Consider the following 24,275-nt stretch of genomic DNA (forward strand, 5'->3'; position numbering starts at 1 on the left):
GCAGTGGATATGATTTGTTCCACTGGTAAGGTCTCGGAAACTTTTCCAAATTCAAGCCCTCTCTTTCCTGCGTTCCCATAAGTATTTGCCTACTCTGTGGTACATGTTTAAATAAAAAGGGGGGAATGGGACAAAAAAAATTCCACCCTCAAACGCCCAAACAAAACAAAATAACAGTAAAAATAAGACCTCTTTGGGTGTAAAATGTAAAGTTTTGGTTTCCCTTATTAGGTTGGAATTTAAACTGTATTGCAAGTTTTTTACCTCTCAGATTTGCTGTAGAAGAATGTGTGCATTTTGTATATAACTGCTCTTTGAATACTAAATTGAAATGAGATCATATGAAAAATGATATTTTATTGAAGTATTTACTATGCTTTTTTTTCCTTATTGGTGCGTTGGTGCATTGCTGGTATCACTGGTAATGATTTCCTAAGTATTTCCATTTTAAGAAGAGTTTATGGACTGCTCACGAGACTTCTTTGTGTGCTTTTATTCTTAAAGCCGGGTTGACTATAATGGAAAAATGCTAGTCTGGGTCATTATCTTCTCCTGAAGCTTTTTATGATAAAAATAAGATTTTCCTTTGTAAGGAAAGCCGCTACATTTGTGGGCTGTGATAGTGAATGGGAAGGTCGTGGCTCTTGCAGGGCAACCTGCTCTTTTCCTTGTCTGCTGACCTGAGTCTCTCCCTCTGGTTGCTGAATTCAGCTGTGGGCAGGGTGGTTATTTGGGTCAGTTCCTACCAAACTGAAAGTAGAAGATCTTTCTATCAGGGCCTGTAGTGGTAGGACAAGGTGGGGTAATGGTTTTAAACTAAAAGGGGATAGATTCAAATTAGATTTAAGGAAGAAATTTTTTACTGTAAGTGTGGTGAAATGCTGGCACAGTTTACCCAGAGAGGTGGTAGATGGTCCATCCCTGGGAGTGTTTAAGGCCAGTTTGGATGGGGCTCTGAACATCTGGATCTAGTTAAGATGTCCCTCCTCACTGCAGGGGCATTTGGACTCGGTGGCCTTTAAAGGCCTCGTCCAACCCAAACCATTTTACGGTTCTGTGATTTTACCTGGGCTCTTGGTGGATAACTCTGACCACCTTCTGGCCAGAAGGTCTGTCTCTAGTTCTCTAACACCTGACTCATGCTTGTGTTGTTTCAGCAAGGCAGTAGCTTGGAGTCAAACAGCCACAAGGCATAATTTTGAATCCAAATGAAGTTTAAAACTGCTCCCTGGTAGTCTTGGCACTGCATTGATATTTCCTCCTTTTCCTCCCTGAAGTGGAACCTCAGAGTTAAAGGGAAGGGTTAAACCCTTCCCTCGGGGTTAAGGGGAAGGAAGGGCTAGCACCTCCTAAGTTCATAAACTCAGGAGAGCTTATTATGCTCTATTGAAACTTGATGCAAGCTGCCTGGGAGCCTGTAAAGCTCTATCAGTGACTCTTCAGTTTCAGAAGCACTGTGGGATATCACTGTGTTTGTTTCTTTTAACTCTTTGTCTCCATAAAAGGAGGTGGACATTGATTTCCTCTGTAGCAGTAAAAGCAAGAAGTGACTGACTTTTGCATATAGTTTTTTTCTTTCCAGTACAAAAAATACTAGTCCAAGCAACTCTTAGTTGCAGTGGAAAGCTTTTACACAAGTCTTACTTTTGAGTAGAAGTATCATATATTCCTGGTTTGAAATTATATAGTTCCCATCCAAAGGGTCCTTGAGAGTTTAGAGTAGATAAGGCCAAATGTCCTGTCACAGAGATGTGTAGGATGGAGAAAAATAATCCTGGATATGGTGAGATTGTGTATGGATGTGTGCATTATTCCCTTGTATTAACCCCAATTAATATTTTGATAACTAAGTAATAGATTTTCTTGTCTCTCCTGTTCTAAGGTATGTTGAGACACCATTTAATTTCGTATTCTTATCTCACTTCAGAACTACCATACAGAATGTGTACTTAAGTTGCCTTTAAACACCAATTGATATTTCAAGTGCTTAGAGGAAGAATGTCAGTTTGAATGCAACTGATAGGCATTGTCCCTAAAAGGAGAAAAAAATAGGGAGGGCGTTCAAGAGCAAATAGTGTGTTCAAGTTGCAGAAATATTTTGCTTCTAAATCAGAGAGGTTTCAAACAAATAAAGAGGGCTCTTTGTGATTACTGAGTAACAAGGAAGTAATTGAGAATATGTCAGTACTGGGAAAAGTTGAATCACAAAGTTGATAGCTTCTCTCAGAGAGGATGTAGTCTAGAATATTAATCTAGACAGAACAGTCATGGGGTGTAGTCAGGTGTGATCACCCTATCTACCTCCCTAGAGCAAAGGTTTATGTGTTGGAGTGAACATTAGAAACTTTAGATAGGGAAGTACTTTTGCTTTGAAACATCAGAATCCCTACTTGTTTTTGTTTCAGGAACACCATTTTAATTGTTACCAGCAAATTTTTTTTGGTCCTGTGTTGAAGCAGTCTTGGTGCAACTACCCTTCTGGGCATTTAAAGAAGATGGTTGCTTCCAAGCTCCTTGTGCTTATCCTTAAAATGCACAGCATTTTTGAACTGAAAACTAGTGACCTCGAGTTAAATTCCTTTTACTCAGTCTCTAGAGGCTGTTGTTGAGAGTGTTTGTGTCCTTCTTTCTGTGTACCTTTCCTGTTTGGAAGCTGTTCAGCTCCGCACTACTTCTGGTCCTGCTGACCTGCTTTCTCAATCTCTCTGGTGTGTGTTACAAAGTCACGCCGAGTGCGAGTCACCCTGATGTGATGGGGAAGAAGATGCATGGGCAAAATAATATCTAGATGTAGGACTAGAAAAAGTTTTTAATAGGTAGTTCTTTTTTTAGACTGCCCAAGACAGCAGCTGTCACTTTGGCATTTGGTATATCTGTATTTCTCTCGTTCCCCTTTGAGCCTGGAAGTTTTTACCTTAGAATTTGAACTAAAACTTCCTTCTGCTTGAGCTGGTAGAAAAGAAACTGCTGCTGGGTGAAAAATAGGCCTTCCTGGACCTGTATTTTTTCCCTTGCTGGAGTATCCTGAAGGCTGCAGACCAGTAAGACGACCTGGCCTGACTCTACCCACAAATCAGAGGGTGTGGATGGTAGCTGGGCTGCTCCGTACAGGATGATTCTGCCTTAGTGGCAGAGCACTTAAATTCATGATAAACTGTTGGCCATATGTTTGATACCCTGTGGCCTTTCAGGATAAGGAACAACTTTAAATGGTACTACCAAAACAAAACAATTCTATCCTTTCTTTTTCTTCCAAAGTTTGGATGTTAAGAGCAGTTTGTTGCTGTTGTTTTCTTATGACGCAGAACTGCCATTCATTTGCACAGGTTGCACTGAAGGAGTTAGAATTTAAGTTTTAGGTTTCTATAGGATCAAATTTTGTTACAGGTTGATAGGAACTTTTACAGAAATGCGTTACATTCTCTAGTGCCTTGCATTTCTTAACAGAGGGCAGGAAACAGAACAGGAACTAGGAGTATCTTGTCCATGAGTGCAAAGTCATTCTGGAGGTTATGGCAGAGTGTTCCATTATACTTTCTGTTGATGTGCTTCGGATCAATATTGCAAGGGCATTTAGATGTCATTTAATGGCATTACTAGTAGAAATTGTCTGTATTTTTCTGTGGAAATTGATTTTAGTGGTTTTCATAAGGTAATTTAAGTAGTTGTGTTGCAAAAATGGTTTTCAACTCTCATAAATTATTAACTTTTTCTCTGTAGGCCACCTTATGTCTCTGTACTTTCCTGCAGTTATACAGGTGGATATAAACTAAGGAATAATATCTAACATTTCGTATTCTGATGTGCTGCCTCACTGACTTTCCCAGTCTGAGTTTTGATTTTATTTTTTTTCCCCCTAATGTATTGGGTGCTTGGAACTTGTTCAGCAACAAAAAAATGTTGGGAGAAGCATTATGTAATTGATGTGTTCATTGTCTTGTACTTGCTCTTACTTTTTCTCTTTTTCTGTCTTATTCCTATCCCATTTTCCATCAGACTCTGCAGCGGTTTAAAAACTGTCACTTCTAAGGCAAGTTAAGAATAACACATATAATAAACAAAGATTCTTTGACTTGTTTCATAAAGGAAGAAGTTGAAGAAACAATTTTTTTTCCTTTTTTTTTTCCTTTCTCTCCCCCCACCTACCTTAAAATTTCAATCAGCAAAATTTTCCCTTCTTTTTGGCAATGACTTGAGACTTCAGAGGACTGTCACTATGGTCTGAACAACTGCAGAATTTTGAGTTTTCTAGATAAGTACAGTCAGACCCTGAATAAGTTTGACTTCTGTCAGGCTCATGGCCAGCAAAGAAGAGTCCCCTGTGTTTCAAACACAGGTTGTTGAAGGGATTGGTTGCTCATTCTGGGTGTCCAACACAGTTTGTGCACCAATTCTGAGCTAAAGGAGGTCTCCTCTGTGTCTGATTTCAAGGGGAATTCTGCCTTGGGGACATCTGGCTCCACCATGCCTGGGGCTGTGGCAGGGGTAGGGCAGGCACATGACTTAAAGGTGACACTTGAAACCTGAAGACACGTTGGGATGTGCAGAAAAGCTTACTGGAAAAGAATCCCAAAAGGGCTTTTCAGTACTCCTTGCAATTGCAGTGTCTGACTGAGATTGTGCTCACAAAGCTGTTCTCATTATCTCTTTCTGCACATCAATTCATTTTGTAGGGTGGATTTCGTGGAATTAACCTTCTCCTACCAAACCTTAATTTTTGGAGCAGCTGGAGCAAGAATACAACTACCTCCACAATAGCTGAGCCAGACAACTTGTATATTACTGTACAGAAAGGTTTGGGTTTTTCCTCTCTTGAAGAAGTAAGATGAAAGTGTGAGGAGAGTGGGCAGGGATTATGAGCCTTGAACTTAATCTGAGATAGTTTGATTGAAGTTCCTCAGGCTCTCCAGAATATTTTTTTCCCACCAAGAACATTCTTTTTTTTAAATTCTTTTTGTAAACATGCATTGTATGACTAGAGAATTCTGATTTAAAAAACCAAAAATAATGCAAGTCAGCTATGAACTTTATGTCAGTTAGAGCTGGAGGGCTGCAGAGAATGATGGGAGTAGGATATGGACCCACAAGAAGGATTTGTCTGTGTTTTTAAAACCTAAACTTGTACGTTAGGTTAAGAATTGAAGCTTTTGGAGACAATGATGTTTTTTAATATATCATATTGCAGATACTAACAGGAAATCCTTTTGGTAGGCTAGCTGGCAGCCCAGCCTGGTGTGGAGCTTGAGATCTGGAAAGGCAGTTCCCTGATCAGTCAGGGACCAAGAATTGCTTCAGACAACACAGTCTGCTGAAGCAGTGAGTTGGTGACTCTTCCACTGGTCAGCTACTGTGCATGATTTTGTTCATGCTGGATAACACAGGCATATTTTGTACCTCTCTTTATCCTCTTTTATCTCCCAAAGCTTAATTCTGAGGAGGACTGGAGGAACCACATGCTTTGCAGTTTGGGTGTTACTGATTTTTCTTAATCAAACTTCCAGCGATGTTCTTTCCTCCTTGTATTGCACCTGGCAAAACTTTATCTCACTTCTTTCTTTGTGTCTGCTTGAAATACAGGATTGTTTAGTGTTACTGTCCCTACTCTTTCGGAGGCAGAAATACGCATGGGAATCTTAGACGTTTATAACTGGAAGTGACTCCCTGGGGTCATCAAATCATGTGTCAGATTTGCTGCTAGTGGTTCTCAGGAAAACCCTAATATAGAAGGGGAAAAATTCAAATCCTGCTGAATAACTTTGGAGGCTTGTTTTAATGTCCATCTGGGAAGAAAAGAAGCTATCTGTGACTACGTGTATCTTTAGTCATTATTTCCAACTTTTTACCGGAAATGATAAATTTCATGTCATGCCTAAGTAATAACTTGTCAGCTTTTACTGGAAATATTTTTTTTTTGGTGATGCAAGAACTAGAAGACAAGTCTGATGTGTTTGTCATAGCAAGAAGGGCCTAAATCATGGCAACCTCCTATGGAACTCATTTGGATTTTAGGACTTTAAACATGCCATTAGGTTCCATCCTTCTAATGTGAATGTCAGTTTAACAAAGCTGTGCATCTTGTAGGAAGAAGTCTCTAGAACAATTATAAAGCTTTAGGATGTTTCTTAGTCTTCATTTTTCTTCTCTTCTTCTGTAGTTCTTTTGGTACTATCATCTTCATTAATTATCACTAAGCAAGAAAAAAACCCTGCATTTTCAGATAAGTGAAATACCTTTGCTAAAGCTATTGATACAGCTCTTGAAAGAGGGTATTGTAATGTGTCATCTTGCACCTACAGTCAGCAGGAACCTCCTTATGGATGTACTTAGGAGCTGGATCTCTGTACCATTCAGCCTTTGAAGTTTTGGATGGGGTGGGGCAAGACCAATCAATGCCTTGGACCTGATCAGCCAGTTGGCTGAGCTGTACTGAGAGAAGAGGTGAAAGGCATGTGGACAGTACTGAACCATGGCAACACTGAGATTTTAAAAACTGCCTCGAGTGTGCCTTTAGGGTATTTTGTTTGCCATTGCAACTGTTACTCTTTAATTGTCCTTGATTCAATTAAGAATACTTAGGAGAAGAAATGTGTTTACAGGTAAGTCCCAAAGGAAGCCTTTGGATTCATGTTGCTGTGAATCATCAAGAAGCTGATCAGCACTGAAAAATATATACAACACATATTAATTCCCAAGGATTTAAAAAACAGTTAAGGTATTTAAAATATATTTTAAGTATGATTTCTTTTAAGGGATGATTTGCCCGTGCATTTATTCTTGTGCTTAGTTAAGTCTGTTTTGTACATACTGCCCCATGTTACAAGATAAAGCGGCTTCTGTGAATTTTACTGACACTTCAGAAGTTGAAGTTGATGATGTCTTATGCATTCTTCACTGGCAGGTTCCAGTTGCACACTGTTTTGGGCCTCCAGGACATTACAAAAGAAAGTTTTGCACTGTGTGCAGGAAGTCACTGGAGTCACCTGCCTTTCGATGTGAAGGTAACTTAAACCCTCCTTGTGCAGCCGTCTGTGTGTTCTCCAGTGACAGTGCACTTTCCTTGCACTGCATACCTCCAGGGTGTGTGGGTACACACACACATGCTCTTGCAGCATTTGAGAGGTTTCTGGTTTGTTTATTATCTGTTCATTGATCGTGAAAACTTCAGGTTAAGGAATAATAAATCAATCACCTTGAATGAAGCACGAACTCTGTCAAACCTGTACGCTCTTTTCATCTTTCCTCCGACTTACTTTGATTAAGTCTGTGGTGGTGATGGTGTGCAATGAATGCATGCCTGAAATGTGCAAAGGATGAGAAGCTATTATAACAAAAGACTTGTCCTGTTGAGGTAATTTGTTTCTGTTTCCAGTGGAAGCTTTTGATACAGGGAATCATCAGGTATTCATGTTTCTAGAAAAGAATGTAGAATTTCCTGTGTTACTAGTTTCAAATATCTGTTACTTATAATGAGGATGAGATACCTTCAATGGAAAGATATTTCAAAATATTATTTGTCAAAATAGTACTGCTCTGAGTGTTCTGACATGGATTCTCTGAAAAAACAGTAATTAAAGAAATCACCCAAACACTAGAATTTTTATTTGAAATACATATTGGCATGAGTACTTGACTGATTTTTTATGTAGTGTAACTCCTTAGTTCTCTCTTGTCTCCTTTGTCTTAAATGTCTATTAGTTGTTCTTCAGTTGATGTTGTGAGGTTAAATAGAATTTAGTATTTTAAAGGAATATTACCTGTGAACTGTTTAAAAAAAAAAAGTCTAATGAGTGAAGAACCAATTCTGCAGGGGATTGAAGTGCCTTCAAAATAGCTTTTATGCTAAAGATAATGTCTTATTTAATATGGTTTTCTCTGTGTATTTGTAGGGGAAACATTCCTCTTTGATCAGGGTATTTAGACTTATAATGGTGCAGTATTTCTGTTTCTGCTTTTGTCTGCTGAGTTGCATAATGAAACCAAACTATGTTCTTCTGACTAGTGGGAATTTGTCACTTAATATAGTTACCACAGTGAGTTGGGTGGTTTGGTGGAATGGTCAAAGAGTTGCAGAGAATTTTCTGGTCATCTGTCTTAATCAGACTCAGAACTTGTGTGGCATGAGATAGAAAATTTGAAAAATTTTACCAGCTACACCCTCTTAACTGCTGAAAATAGCTTCTGTTTAGTGAACAGTTTTAGTTCAAGCTTTCTAGATTTTTCTTTTTATGTTCTTGCTTTCTCAATTCTACTGTATTAGCATTGTATCCATTTGTCATGGTTTAACCCCAGCTGGTAACCAAGCCCCACACAGACACTCACTCACTCCCCCACCAGCAGGATCAGGGAGGGAATCAGAAGGGTAACAGCTAGAGAGCACATGGGATGAGATAAAGCCAGATTAATAAGGAAACCAAAAGCCACACACACAAGCAAAGCAGAACAAGGAATTAATTCACTGCTTCCCATGGGCAGGCAGGTGTTATCCATCTCCAGGAGAGCAGGGCCCCATCAGGTGTAATGGTTATTGGGTTCATTGAAGGTTCTGAATTGTGTTCCTCAAATGTATTAAACAGTTTTCTTATTTCGTGTGGTGTGACTTGTTTTGTATTCCTTTTACCAAATACCAACAAGGCTACAGCTTGTTTCTCTGATACTTTTCTAAATGTATCTTAAAAGGGACAGTTGAAGTTCATAAAATGAACAAGATTCTTCCTTTACTCTTCAAAATGCTTTTGGAATTTGTTTTAGAAGTCAACTGTTTTGAGCTGTAGAGCTTTTAAATCCAGATGAGGAAGTTGAACTTTCTTCCAGTTTTTTGCTTACTTCTAATGACTTAGCTTAATATTACAAGTCTACTGTTGGTTATGATGTTCTCATCTGATACTGAAATTAAGAACTTTTCCTGGACTCTTAATCATAATTAAGATAAAACAAATTTTCCTGGAAGGAAATTGAAAGTTTTCAGGCAAGTATTAAATGCTGAGGGTGCACAGGAGGTCATCTGTTCTCAGAAGTGGGGATTCATGTATATTAACCCCTGGTGAGATAAGTACATGCAGTTCATTGGCAAAAATTGCAATAGTTGGACTCCAAATTTTGCTGACAATTAATAATTGCTTTGGATAGCTATTTTTACTACCAGAATTCTGGTATCAGTTGAACTTGGACTTGTGATGGTGAGAGTTGCTCTCCCTTTTCTTTCTGAGAAGGGCTGGAAAGTAAGAAAGAGAAATAGGAGTAACCCAAACATTTTTTTTAGTGTTGAATCCTTTACAAAAGTTTCTTATTAAACATTGACCAGGAGCAGCAGATTTACTGGAGAAGGAGGCAGCTAATATTTTAAACATTCTTCTTCCAAGTTTATGTATCTGAAATTAATCAGCTTGGGTTTTTTGGCAATCATAGAGAAAACCACTTTCCTGATTAGCTTGAACAGAAGATCATCATTCTGAGTTAAAGAACTATGAAAGGGCTGATAAAGATGAATTTTCTTTTTGTAGGGCCTCTGATTTGACTTTATCTTTACATTCAAAAACTGCATCTTTCCCATAGCAGGATAGCTGGGGAAGGGATTACTCCTGAGACATTCTTGCCATTCACGTGAACACATTTCTTATTAGTTCTGAGTTTAGATTGGTGTTAGGAGCAACAGATGTGAATTAAACTAAGGGTAAAGACCCCTCTGTCTTCTTAGAGAGCATAGCAAAGGAAAGAGTGTGCCTGAGCTAGCAAGGCTTTTGTTAGTTCCTTGAAGCTGTAACTTGGTCTACAGATACTTTTACCATTACCAAGGATATGACTCAAAGCATCTAGCTTGCCTGCTAGTTGAACTGGCAAAATGGTAAAATATTTCTGTTGTATCTAACGGGAATATATGGAGAAATGTGAGTGAAGGAGGGACTGTCACGGCTTATATGGAAGTTCTTGAGTGCAGCAATGTGGGCAGCTGTATGTGAAAGTTTGTGGTTGAGTTGGTCAACAGTCTGCTTCGGTGTGGTGGTAAATTATGATCTTCTGTGGTCTTAGAAAAAGACAGTATTAGTTGTGATCACTTTTTCTAGAGTCCAGAGAGTGATTTCAAAATAACATATTATTCTCTACTTTATTTAATACTGTTTTCAAGGTATTTTTGAATAATGTAGTTAATGTGTGCAGTTGCTGTCTTCCAATCTTCAGGTTATAGTTTTCATATTTTTTTAATATACTTGGAAAAATAACCTGTTTGACCAGAATAGAAAAATATTTTAAGAATTTGATGCTTGTCTCTTGCTTTCATTTACTTAATGAAAAATCAGATACCTTCCCTGAACACTTGTATACACAAGTATTTACAAATCAGCTACAGGAGAATCTTTTTTATCCATCTCTGTCTATGAGGTCCGTAAAGAACCTTCCTAACTCTGGCAGTAATGAAGCTTTGTATTGAGATCTTTTAGTAGTATTTTTTTTAGTAAGTCGTCCTTTGCGGCATAGCTGCAGATTCTTTTATTTCACATCTGATATTTCCAGTCAGCTTTTAGATAATTAAATTATTTTAAAACCAAAACTTGCCTAAACCTTTATAAGATTCTCTAAAACTTCTTCCACCTACAGTGTCTGTGGGAACAAGCTGAGTCACTCTGCACCTGCATTTAATTAATCGGAATCAAAAGGGAGGATTGACCTTGGCTAAGTGCTTTGAAAGAGAGAATGCTGTGTTTCTCAAAGTTGGAAACCACTTTGAACGGTCTGCGTTGGTGGCGTGTGTTTTTCTCTCGTGGCTGAGCACAGCCACTGTGTGATGTGAGGTGGATCTGTGGGATTGAGGCACTGGTTCAGGACGATCCTGGGAATTCCGGTTAACTAAAAGAAAAACACCAGGTGCTGTTTACGAGGGGATTTGAATAAAATGGGAACACCGAAAAATGATCAGTGGACAAGTCCCGAAATCCAACTCTGTGTGTGTGCAGTTCCATTTTCTTTCAGGTCCCGTAGTATCTAACATGTATTTTGGAAGACAGTGTTAAGCTTACTTAGGAGAGTGCTCTGAAAAAATTATTTCCTTTCCACAACAATGAAACAGTGATTAAATGGTGATTACAGACATACTTTGGGCAATTATCTGCTATTAATATACCCGTTTATTTGGGTCATGTCTAAAATTGAATGCATTGAGCATCATCTGTCAATAAAAAGGATTTATTTCCTCCGTAAAACATGCTTTCTGGCTGTTGCAGTCTCCCTGGGATTGACACTCTCCAGTCATTCTGCATGTTCTGATGTCATCTCACTTCACAAACCCAGCAAGTCCGTGCTGGTGCAGACATGCCGTGTGGGTCCATGGCTGATCTCACCTCTGACGTGTCTCCCGTGGACCATGGCTGTGAGCAGGAGAGGTGGCTACAGCCTTCCTGCTCTTTTGGCACCATGCCCCTTGCTTTGCTGGGGCTGGTACTAAAACATGCTTTGTCTTTTGTTTCCTTGTGCTCCTAACAGCTCCAGGAGTGGAGAGCAGAAGAGCATCTGCTGCTTTGAACTCTTTCATCAAGTGCTTTCCTGCTCTGCAGCAGGGCTTGGAAAAGGCTTTCTAAAGGGAGTGTAATATTGATTCAGGAAGACCATTGTTTTATATTCAGGACTTGATGATATTTGGATGCAGAAAGATAATTCTGTTAATGCTTCTATCATTTGGTGGTTTTTTGGATTTGGTTATACCAAAGTAGTCTTTAGGCACAATTATATTGGAGTAGGCAGCAGTTCCCGTGGAACTGCAAGACAAAGCCAAGTAGTTGTACAAATTTGACTTGCTGTATTGGAGGAAATATGACAAGTGCTTCTTATGTGCAAAATTAGCTCAGCCTTTCCTTATATTTGCTACATCTTTTTAACACAGAGCAAGTGGAGCAACACACAGGATGATGCTGATAAACTTCTTCATTGTCTATCTTTGCTGAATGTAAAGAGTGTGGAGGAGTGAAAGTATGGTATGAAAAAGTGGAGGAGTATTGGAGAGATGGAGGCCATGAGGGAGGGAGGGAGGAAGGAGATGCAGAAAACCCTGTGGTTTCCAGCCTAAGGAAGTTTTCTTGTTTTTATGCTTTTAGTTTGTGAGCTACATGTGCACACAGACTGTATCCTGTTTGCTTGCAGTGACTGCCGACAGTGTCACCAGGATGGGCACCTGGACCACGTAAGTGCAGATGCCTCTGCAGGGCAAAGTGGTCATGCATTTTTGGTGTGAAAACCTGGACTAGAGGAGGGGGAGTCTTTCACATGCTGCCAGTTATCAATGCACTTTTATTGGCTTGCAAAGGAAATGTATGCTTTCAGAATATCTCACAGACAGCGAAATGAACTTAAATGCTGATATATTCGTGATGCTTTTGAACCCTTACTGAAAAGTCTGTGCAATACATACAATGTCCCAGTTAAAAATTTTAAAAAAATTAAACATCTTCTGTTAAAATTTGCATTGCAGGAGCTGGCATGGAACTCTTTTTTCTCTGTGTGTTGAGCTGTTGGCTGCACTGCATCCCTGGCAAACATTATCTTGTCCTGCAGTCTGACCAAGTTAAAACTACCTAGTTTCATACCTTCCTATAGTAACATACTGCAAAATACTGATATTTCAGGATTTTTTTTAAAGGATTTTTTTTTAGTGGCCTAGGAAGAAAAAACACTGTGATAAGCTTCTGATAGTGTTAACAAACTTCTTTTGGCGAAACGTGAGATTGTTCAGATTCCTATTTATCTTGAGAAAAACTTAATGTTCTAGTCTGTGTTACTGTTTCTTCAGAGCTGTTTGAATTGCTGATTTTAAACTTGGATTGAAGATGCTTCTGTATCTGATGTAATGCTAAGTCATGATGTGTTCCCTCAGGATACTTACCACCACCACTGGAGAGAGGGAAATCTTTCTTCAAGTGCTCGTTGTGAAGTTTGCAAAAAAACCTGTGGGTCTTCTGAGGTGCTCTCTGGCATGAGATGTGAATGGTGTGGCATCCTGGTATGTTGTACTGCTGCATATATTTGTGGGAACCATATATACATAGGTGCATGTGCTTGTTTAAACACTTGATACAATTTATTTGTACACTGTATAAATATATTTTATGTACACTTTGTAAATACACTTAATTTATATAAATATATATATTTATGTGTTAGATGGAAAATCTTCCTCACAGTCATTTTAATGAACAACTCTCAAAGTTGTACTTAAGCTTTATGTAAATCCAGTGGAAGTAAAATTTAGCAGGGGTCAATCAATATGAATTTGTGCTTAGAAGCCTGAAGCCACTTTTTCTGTGTTAAATTAAAATTTCTTTCAAGTCACGTAAATTCTGCAAGGTCAAAGAAAAGACTTACCATTCTGATATGTTTACTCATATTTCAGTATAGAATAGGTCTTAGCCTGTGTGGTTGGGATTTTTTTAAGTTGTCAGTATCAGTTTCTGTGTTTTTCCGTTCATATGACACATGTCTATTTCCTGTGCAAGGTGATGGTGCACTTCAATAATCTTCATGGAAGCCACAGGTTTTCACATACTGATACACAGTGTGCTGTGTAGATAACAATTGGCCCATCCACTTAATGCCACCTCGTGTTAAAATATGATGAAAGTGCAAAGTAACACCTGATGAGGTGGGAACTGGAAAGTATACGTAATATATCATTAATTTGACATTTAATGCAAGATGAGGTAGTCTATGTAATAATAATTTAAAATAAAACTCTGAGGTTATTCAGTATTTCAGGTATGATTTGAATTTTTTTTTCATGTTGTGGGGTTTGTATTTTAATCTGGTTCATAATTTTCGAGGTGGGAGGGGCTGTCTTTGAGAAGAATCTAAGAAATGTAACATGCTGTATGGCCATAGATACAAAGGTAAGTGTATTCAATAATGGCAGAAGATCTTGCAGCAGTATAAAGGCAGAAACCAGCCAGTCACATTTTGGAATAAAACTTAAAACACTGTTATCTCTGAATCTGCAAGTGAGTTAAGAGGATACTGCTATTTTCAAGCTATTCAATTTAACCTGTGCACCTTTCCCATTTGCCCCAGTAAATATCTATATGGAATGGGAGATTCAGAGTTTGAGACCAAAACTTTAAACTTCTCCATGTTGCTGTATAAAAACCTTCCGTTTTTGATAGACCAGGTTTGTGATCCTTGAAAGTTCTTCACATGTTAAGACTTCCCACTGTTGGTTACATAAAAACTGAAATGAACAAATGAAAATCTGGGGTGAAAAAACAAGCCATTCATTTCATGAAAGTGATTAATGAAAGATCTATATATGTCCTAACCTGAGTTATGCAATTCCAGTCATATTTTGTTATAAACAGATTTGCTTTCTTTGCATATCACTTGAGTTCTTAACTGATGCTGTTATTTATAGGCTCATGCTGCTTGCTACGTAATTGTCACACCAGAATGTACCTTTGGAAGATTAAGGAATATGATTCTCCCTCCAAGTTGTGTGCAGTTATTTTCTCGCAACTTCAGCAAATTGCACTGTTTTCGAATATCGGAAAATTTGCAAACCGAATCAGGTAAAAATTTCAACGTTGAGTGCAACTAATTGATGAGTATATTTAACCTAGTGCTGTAATTCACTGAAGCATGTTATTGCTAATTTTTTACTGGCTTTTGTGGCGATACTATAACTTCTTGCTATTTATGGGACAGGTTAAAGGGTTTGAAATGCACGCTGTGTGCAGAAAGGAGAAACTTCTCTTTACTGGTGCAGGGCAATTTGTTAACTGTTCTTGAAACACTAAGTGCACGGAAAGTGAAAAGCTGAAATCGAAAAATTTGTGGTGTGTTATCGTTGCTACACTTATTTGTCATATCATGCATACGGATATTTTGACTTGTCTCTTGAATTAAGCATCTGTCCTTTTAAGATCTTTGTGCTGAAATGAAACCATGTGTCTAGGCAGGGTAATGTTCTGCTGCCATCTAGAGTGAATGTCGAACAGCTCTTTAAGAACGAGAGAATTCTTTTTTAAGTATTTTCCAGTTACTGAAGTATTTTCCAATTTATATTTTGGTTATTATGCTCTTGTAAAGCCTTTTTTTTAGTGCCTAAATACAATAGGAAAGGAAATAAAAGGTAGGCAAAATAATAGCTCACGAAAATTAAATATTTTCAGCTGCACTTTTCTCAACCTGACAGGTTGCTCTTGAACTTTCTGCTTGGAACACGTAGGTTTGGTTTTGGGCAGGGGAGCTGGTTGCTAGGAAGAGCCATGTGTTCTCATGTGCAGAAGCTGTGGCAGGAGTCCTGTTTCTGCATGAACTGCATGACCCTGGGTCTGCGTGACCCAGATGCACTGAATGGACCTACAAAAGTGCCCAGGCAGAGAGGAGGCGTTAGCTTGCTTTTGTGGATTGTTTTTTTTCAGTGACTTATTTTTCTTGTTAGTGAATTTGCTTGCTAGTGGAAGAAGGTGAAGTACAGCACTCACTTGAAAGTCATGGAATTTTAATGCTTCCAGCATAAGAAATAACAGAAATTAAACAGTCTGGATGGGCTTGATTTTGCTGGAAGACTTGTTTTGAACTTTAATTCAGGTCTATTGTTAGATATTTCGCAAGTGCCCCAAAACTTAAGTGACAATAGAGATGTGTTATTAATACTAACAAAAGTTAATCACAAACCTCTCAGATAGTCTTTTGGTATGATTTTTCTGATGTTAACTAAGTTTATCTTTTAAACAGTGGTATGCTCTTTTAATATGTCAGAATTAAACTTTCTCACTTTTTAGTTTTTAAAGCACCTCTAAGTAACAGTTTAATACAGAGCTTCTTGAGTGAAAGAACCCAAGTTATAGCAGCACCTTCTAGTCCCTTTAGTCAGTATTTTAAGTGAGGGAAGAAGGTTTTCCATTTCAGGACTTAAGCTACATGCTAAGTATGTGAGATTATGTTATCTGTATTCAAGGTTTTTTAAAGTAATAATATTTTTTTGTATTTCTTTAGTCAAAATGTGTGTCTTGTAATTTGAATTGAGAGAATGCAGCCATTAACTGGTGGTCAGAAGCAGACACATAGAGATGGAGAAGTATTCACTAACTTAATTTGTGCCATTTCCAGTGATTTAGTATGATACGAAGGAAAAAAAAAACAACAAAGCAAATAAACCCCACCATATTTGGAAAGCCAGAATGCATTTTTATAGTCCTCACCCTGCATATAACACAGCAACACCCTGAAAAATCTCTTTTGTAACACGAGATCTCTTCTCTGTGGCCTGTGAGAATTTCTGCCCCTTGGGCTCAGCTCCCTGTCATCCAGTGGGCAGCAGCCTCCCAGGAGGGAGCAGCTGCTGATACCCGGGGGAGCAGGGGCCAAGCCATGTGGATGCTCCCGTTTCCTCCTGCTGCTGGTCCATGGCACACACGTGAATTTGGTGGCTGCCCCCAGCACTTGACATCTTCCTTTTTGTCATGGTCAGTGGGCCACAGCTGTTACTCAGCACAAGGCATGAAGAGTAATATTTGTGGTGTGGTACCTGCCTTGCAGTCTGCTGTGCATAAAGTGTTTTGTTCTGTTTCTCCTTGCCTGATGATGGTATGTGATGCTTGGTTTAGCACCTAGGTCCTGAAGGTACAGGTGGTGGTCTGGTGTCTTCATATGTGACTCCTTTTACACCATTCACGTCCTACTGAGCCTTGCTGGAGTTTTGCCATTCTCAGTCATCTGCTGGAAATCTGTCTGAAAGTGTCTGCAGGTCCCCACCAAAAGCACCAAATACATCGCTATATGGTCTTTTTCTCTGCCCAGATTCTTCCTCAAAGGTGGAGCCAAGAATTGTCTTAAACTAATTCTCACATCATCTGTGTCAAGGAAACTCAGTGCTCTGGCCTCGTGGTCCTTCTTGTTACCCATGTTCACAGAACAAACCTGCATTTTCTTCCAAAAACCCTCTAGCTCCTGGCACGTGCTGAGTTAGTGAGATGTGTCATGAGTCCAGCAGCTCCCTAACACTCTGTTAGGATGTGTTTGATGCTCCTTTGAGCACAAAACAGCTCAGGACAGCTGCCCCAGGAATTGCTGCTGCTTCTCCAAGTGAAGGCATAGGTTCTCGTTGGCAAATCACAGATCTCAAAGATTGTGTGCCTGTTAGGGATGTTTCAGGGGAGCAAAGTGCTCCTCTGTTGGAGAATAATTAGCACTTCTGTGGGACCTGTTGTGGAAGCACGCTTGTTCAGAAGTTCTCATGTTCAGAAGGGGCATGCTCAGAGGGTGCTCTTCTATTGCCACAGCTGACAAAGGACATCACTCAGATTATCCTGAAAAGACCAGTCTGAGGTACCAAACACATGTTGGCAGTTGCCTGGATGAGTTAAGTGCTGCAGGCATAGCTCTTCCCACGATGGTGTTCGGGAAGTGCCAGTTCCCTTGTCCCATGCAGTGAATGAGCACATACATCATCCTTGACCTGCTGGGGACCATTTGTCCAGATTGCCTTTGCCACTGCATAAATGCTGAGCCTCATGTCCAGCATCTCTATGCTTTTCAAAACTCTTGAACTACCAGGGGAAGCAATGGTAGAGTAGTTATCTCCCCTTCCTACATCTGACTCCCATCTCAGTGAATTTCAGAATAAGTCATTGAACTTCACTGGAATAGTTTCAGGATGCTGTTAGTATACATATCCCTACTATCCTGATTGAATGAGAAAGAGTAACAAAACATGTCAGCTTCTTCCCATCTAAACTGAGAAGAGGGTTGGGAGCAATCAGGAGCAGTGATTTCTTCTTGTTGTATTTACTTACTCTTTTTTTAACCTAATTTTGTCTGAAGTGAAATTCAAGAGGGCATTCAGCTTCCTTTTATTTCAGGGTATTTCAAGCCCATACTGTCTAAATTTCTCTCCAATTTGAAACTTGATCTGTTTGTCAGCTGTAACAGGGAAAAGTATTTCAACACTTCTTTTCTATTTTAAAAGCCCCAGCCCAAAAGCGTTATTGTTGGTCTTTCTTGCAGTCACTTAAAGCAATATATAAATGTTCAGTAAGTTACCTGGTGTCAGGACTCCTGCCTAGCAACCTTCTTGACATGCTGTGATTCTAGTTCTTTGAAGGTTTCCCTGCTTTGGTATTTTGACTTCCCCAGTACCTCTTTTGCTCTGAAGATCTGTCTTTACTGGTTTGATTTTATTATTTCATTCTTGTCTTGTGCTTTGATTTCCTGCTTTCTCCCTCAGCTGCAAGGCATAGTTTTTTTAAGGCTGTTGCCTGCCTTATATCTTTTGAGAGCTTTGCCTGCATCCGAATCAAGACTGACTGGTAGTTTCAGTGGGTGTGGGTAATACCATTATATGATAAGCACACCAGGTTGACTTGTGTTGCACGCTACTGCTACCCTTAGAGAAGAAAAACTGACAATGTTTGGATTTGCACTGGCCTTCTTGTATGGCCCTGAGAGTCAGGAATGAGAATGTAGTCAGCTTGTTACCTTCAGAAGCAAATGTTCATAGCATTTATTTTAATCTTAGCATTTTATGTGTAATTTTACAGGGTGCATTATTAGCTGACAGGTTAGCTCCCAGCTTTCAGTGAGAGTGATGAGCTGCTGTCAAAGTCCTCTTCTGGAGAGCAGCAATTTCTTCCTCTTTGTGTGTCTGCAGATTTATTTTTCAGTTGTGGAAATTACTTACACCTGTATTTCTGACTGCAAGGCTGTTGCTGCAGTTCCTGGATTGATTTGGTGATTGAAAACTTAATGGAAACCATATATACTTCAGTCATAGATAAACATTGCAGCTTTAGAAAGGGATGAAATGCAGTAGTTGCAATATTAAAGCTAATCGTAGAAGGATCTCAGGTATGCCTTCGCTGTAGTTACATGGCAATGCAGATTTGGGTTTTTCAATGCTGTTTTTATTGTATTAATTACTATAGGTAGAAAAAGAAAGTGTGCTTTTCTGTCTGAATCCTTTTGTGCTAGCTTGTTTGGTGGAAATTGCTCTTAAATGACAAACACCTTTTCCCTCCCCCGTAGTTCAGATTAACAGAAATCCTTTCTTTAAATGTTTCTGTTTTCACAGATGAAGATGATGATGTTGATGGCTCAACACAGGGATCAGCAAAAGATGTCCAGATTTCAACAGATTCAAGTAAGCACAATTTTAGTAAGTGGTGAATAGTCACCCATTCCAGTCCTTATTCATATAATCTTAACTTGTATTACCTTATGACAAAATATTAAATGCCTATTTTTCTAATGCTAGGTTTTAATTTGAGGTCCAAAGTTTTAGTCCAACACATTTATCCAAGGCCTTACAAATATCTTACTGCTATTTTCAAACTGGTAGATGGGCATAATTGATAATCTGTTCCTGACAAAGAAGTCATTTCTCTCACCTTGGTAACTGAAGAAAGAAAACGTGATGTTAACAATCTGTAGAGATAAGCAACTAATTTAAAGGGCAGACAAAGCCTTTTCTTTCAAAGCCTTTTGCTTTTAGAATTACTGGATCCAAATCTTACTAAAGACACCAGGTGGATTGTTTTTTTTTTTCTAGTTGGGCATGTTAACAGTAATCAGGATTGAGACGGGCTGGTTGCTTCCTGTTTGGTTAAAGTCTTAAACAACTCTGCAGAGCTGCCTGGGGTTGGTATCAGCCAAACTCCTAGTTTTCAGGAAATGAAGTAAACCCACAATTTAAGGGCATCCTACCCCCATATACATATTAGTAACTAGAACAACATGGTGCTTGCTACCTAATGTAGCTGCGTGGATTGTTGTAAAAAAGGAAATTTCAAATCAATAAAATTTTTTTTTTTTTAATTCTTAAGTTCTTACAAAATTAGGAGGCTAATTACGCAAATGCTATCTGGATTTAAAAAAAATTCAGCTCAGTAAATAATTCAGTTATGGAAGTGAGCATCCTCTTATTTCACTTTTTAAAATTTGAAACCAGAGTGTCTTAATGATTCTAAGTAATGATTCACCACCATGCTTCCTTGTTGTGGGAAAAGGCTCTGACTAACTGCAGTTTATCTAAGAAACTTTCACTTTTTCCAGTGTTTTGAGTGGCTTAAGTGGTTGAGTGTGAGGACTTTGACATTTCAACAACTAAGCCTATTTCCCTATTGACTGTCAAAGAGAGCAAATTAAGTATCGAGATATTCAGCTGGATTGATTGAAAGTACTAGTACAGGCCAATTCAGCTTTAGTTTAGCCTTCCCAAAAGAAGGGGAAAGATGTGAAAATTTGGGGAAGGATGCAGACTTCAGAATGTCATTTGTTCATATACACTGTCTGTCTTTGGACTGGAGAAAGCAGTAGATGGTACATTTTCAAGGCTCATGTAAAACCATTACTTGTGTTTTAAATAGAACAGTGACATTAAAAATATTGCTTCCCCTTAATGTGTTTTCACAAAACATAAGACAATGCAGGGCCCAGTAACTTTGCTATGATTTAGAAAGCTCAGTAATAACCATACTGACAAAAAGAGTCAGAAATAGCATTTAATGATAAGACAGGACAGACTGTGGTGATCAGATGCAAGGCAGATGCCATGCAGTACCAATGAGCAACCTCTTTAAATGTGACCAGCTTCCTTTATCTCCTTATCCCAGTATTTTCCCATACTTCTTTCCCAAACCACCTTGATCTCTCATTTCCTCTGCCTTTGGTTCCTCTCCTAAACTTCCCCTAACAACTCTCAATACCGCACCAGAATGCTTTTCACAGGCATCTCCTGTAGCCCTACCACCTGAACAACCTCCTTGGTCAGTGAGGTGACTCCCAGAACTTCCCCTGTGGACTCATCTGGGGAGTGCCACCCCCAGACCATGGGATTGAGGACCTTGAGTCAGCTCAGGACATGGCTTCTCTGATAACTTACCTGATAAAGTTATTAGGGGTCACCTTGTAGCTATTGTGCTTTTGTACCTGTCTGTGTGTATGAAGTCATAACCTATCAAATTAAACACAAGTGACATGGTTGTAGCGGGCTGGACCTCTTCCACCTGTCTCTAGATAATAAATATTATAAATTTTGTTATATTTGTATAATAGGAGTCCAGAGGAAGCTGCTCATTAGCTTCTGTGTGTTGACTCAGTACCTTTGCCACATCTTTTGCAATGCTACCATGCTCTCCCTCGGGAGTGCCTGAACTCAGTTATATTCCAGAATATTGTAGCTTTTCTTAATTCCATCTCTTTGTGTTTTAGGGGTGCATACTTTTAAAAATAGTGAAAAACAAGTCAGAAGAAATTGAATAATATTGGTATGTGAAGACATGCTTTTTCCATAGGAAAGAAGCCAGTAGAAAAGGGTGCAAAGCCTGTAGACTAATACTGGAAGAAGATTTGAATTAGTGGTCTGCATTCCTTTTTGTTTCTTTCTGTTGTAATAGGCTTGTTGAGTGAAGTCTAAAGTTAAAAGATCTAAATCTTAATTTTTGGGAGCTTAAATATGTTAAATCAACCATGAAATTTAGTCTGCCAAGATACTGAAACCAAAAGCACAAAATTAACACAGATTTAATAGGCACATGGAGCAGGTTTGGAAAAGGGCTCTCCCTGCCCTGTGAGTCTCTCAGCACTCACTGGCTCCGTGTGAACTGTCTGATTCAGTCAGTGTCTGTCTCACACAGGACAAAATTCAGCCATCCAGAGAAAACCCGTTCTGGAGGAGGTTTTTAGAGAAATCTCTTTGAGGGAAGAAATGGGGACTGCAGTGTTGTCAGCAAACATAGGTTTCACAGCACGTCCTTCCACAGCCTCAGTTTTCCCCTGATGAGTAAGAGATAAAATGGTTTTGTGTCAGATAGACCCAAGTCACTGGCTTAGAGCTTGCTTATGTCTTGTCTCAAACCTGCTGACAGCTCAGAGGAGACCTTCACTGCAAGCAGGAACAAACTGTTTTCTGGAAGAAGGAAAGACAGCATATGGGGAGGGATTTTCCCTGTAAAGATACTTGGGAAAATGTTCAGCTTTCGTAAAAAGGGTCACTGTGTTCTGCTCTAACTGCTTACAGATAACATGTCACATTTTTCTCTGAAACATGATTTGAGTGGATTTGAAGCTGGTGAAATCAGATCAAATGGTGATACATATGGCAGATGCTTGGAGAAGCTCTAAAAAGCAAGAGGAGAAGGGTGAAGAAGTGGCAACCAGAATGGGAGGATGGCTGTTAATGCAGATTTGTGCTTCACAATTGTCTTGAAAGTAGGGGAGTTTGAGCTGCTCTTGAAAACAAGTTAAGAGAAGGGACACGCCTGCAAATAGCTCTCCTGGAAGATGAAGAGCTGGAGAAAGCAAGAACCTAGGATTCTGAAAGACTGTCTTCAAGGCCAATGAGAGAAAAAATACACAGTTCTTAAAAAGCTTGATGCTGCCTTGTAGCTTATGAATACTAATATTGAAATAAACCAAAATTTGTTAGTCCACTGTTGTAATATGAAGCAGCAGTAGAGAAGGAGAGCAGAAAGCATGTGGATAACAGAAGTTTTGTTTGGAAGAATGGTTCTTGTTAAGCTGTGTTGCTAGAATTTAGTCTTTTAAGAGTGATTTTCACCAATAGGTTTGGTGTAGACCTCTAACTTTCTTCAGTGGCAAAAATATTCAGGACTGCATCGTTTTCCTGTCTCAGTCTCAAGCCACATATAAGTCTTTTCAGAAGCCATGTCCTGTCTGTGGGGATTTGGAAGTCAAAGGGAACGTGAACTTTGGACTCATCAAATGCTGTTTATCCTTTTCCCAGGAAGACTTGGTATCTTAGCCTCCAAAATCAAATTCCGTAATTTGGTAAATTATGCCTGAGGTTGACCTTTTGTAGTTATTTCCCCTTGAAAAGCATGAATAACAGGTTATTTTCAGCTCAGTATCACATGCTAAGAAAGAAATTAATGTGTTTTTCAGGAGAAAGTCCCGATACTGTATAGTCTAATCCAACAGGAAAAGATAAGACACTTACCAGTGAAGTGTCAGTATTGCAAAACAGGGAGTAACTCCTTTAAATACCAAAATTTGATATGTGCATCTGTTGCATATTAGCCTGAGTTTGTTATTTTTAATATATATACTAAGTAGGGGTATGTAGACTTCATGTCTGTAATTGGATCATTTTCTAATATTTAAAAATTGCAACAGGTGGAAGAAAAAACCTTATCTAACTTTAGAAGTGGTTATAGTTGATCTTCTTGCCTAGGCAGACTGGCATGAGACACCCCTTGACTTACATGTGTTGGATGTGCTCTTCACATCCCCACTTCAGTGGGGAAGTGTCTTTCTAGATGACTAGTTGCAGTATTTAGCTGTTTGTTCTTTTGTTATTGTGTTCCCAGAAACTTGTATGCAAGCAAGCCATCTTTCATAAGATTGCAGTAAAAGTGTCCCTTGTGAGGACAGTGACAAAGTTGAACATGATTTCTGTTTTGTGTGATGGATACCAGATTACCTTAAGGAAACAGGGCTGAACATAAATGTGTATTTAGCTAAGGAATGTGCTTGAGCTTAGGACACTACTACTGCTCTGTAGATCTAAACTTCTCCTTGTAAACCAGTTTTACATATAAGAGTCAAGCCAGCTTTTTGAAACATTCGACTGGCCTTAAGACACAGAGAGCTCATAAAAAATTCTCCAGTTAAAATTGCTAGGGATTCTCTCGTGCCAGCTAGTATCTCATAAGAGCAGACTACAAAGGCACTTCGAATGAAAACATGTACTAGAACTTGGATGAATGTTTTTATTCTCAGATGGTTGTCTACCCTCTGGATTGCTAGAGATAACAGTGGAGATTTTGATAATGTTATTAAAGTCCATACTCAGAACATCAGTTGTGCTGTCATTAACCAGTGTTTGCTGTGTTTTTTCAAGTTGTGTTAGCTCTAAAGAAGGTCACATAGGACACAGTGTGTCTTTGTTAAAGTTTGTCTATGCTACAGTTACCATGGTGATCACTCTGGCAAAAATCTGTTTCTAAAAGATTTTCACTTTGTCTGGCATAAATCTAGCAGAGTTTAGAGGGGTGGATCTTCTGAGGCATGCTATAGTCTCAATGGAATGGCAGTAGAGTTTCAAGGGTACTTTAGAAGTAAAAGTTTATGGTATTTAAATCTTCCTTATATTGTGACTAAAAAGAATTTGACAGAAGCAACCACTGCATAGATAATTGGAGAACTGAAAATCCAAATTCAACTGGTAATACTACTTTTCATATTAACAAAAATATTTAAAAGTCACAGTGTGTCATACCATATGTCCCAAACTCACTTCTCCAGTAGCATTATTCATTTCCATTGCTGTAAAGAGTGTACATTGC

At 38.9% G+C, this 24,275-nt stretch overlaps 1 protein-coding gene across 1 annotated transcript in view; it reads left to right on the forward strand.

Moving 5' to 3' along the window:
* DGKQ (diacylglycerol kinase theta) overlaps positions 1–24,275 on the forward strand; it is a 94,006-nt gene that overhangs the window by 27,827 nt on the left and 41,904 nt on the right. The window contains exons 3-7 of the mRNA XM_051809089.1: positions 6,899–6,998; positions 12,084–12,169; positions 12,860–12,985; positions 14,384–14,537; positions 19,043–19,111. Of these exons, the coding sequence (XP_051665049.1) occupies positions 6,899–6,998; positions 12,084–12,169; positions 12,860–12,985; positions 14,384–14,537; positions 19,043–19,111 (535 nt within the window). The remainder of the gene's footprint in view (positions 1–6,898; positions 6,999–12,083; positions 12,170–12,859; positions 12,986–14,383; positions 14,538–19,042; positions 19,112–24,275) is intronic.

Source organism: Manacus candei, unplaced genomic scaffold (genome assembly GCF_025592945.1).
Source record: "Manacus candei isolate 608988 ecotype Guabito, Panama unplaced genomic scaffold, ASM2559294v1 h1tg000074l, whole genome shotgun sequence".
NCBI classification, from domain to species: domain Eukaryota; kingdom Metazoa; phylum Chordata; class Aves; order Passeriformes; family Pipridae; genus Manacus; species Manacus candei.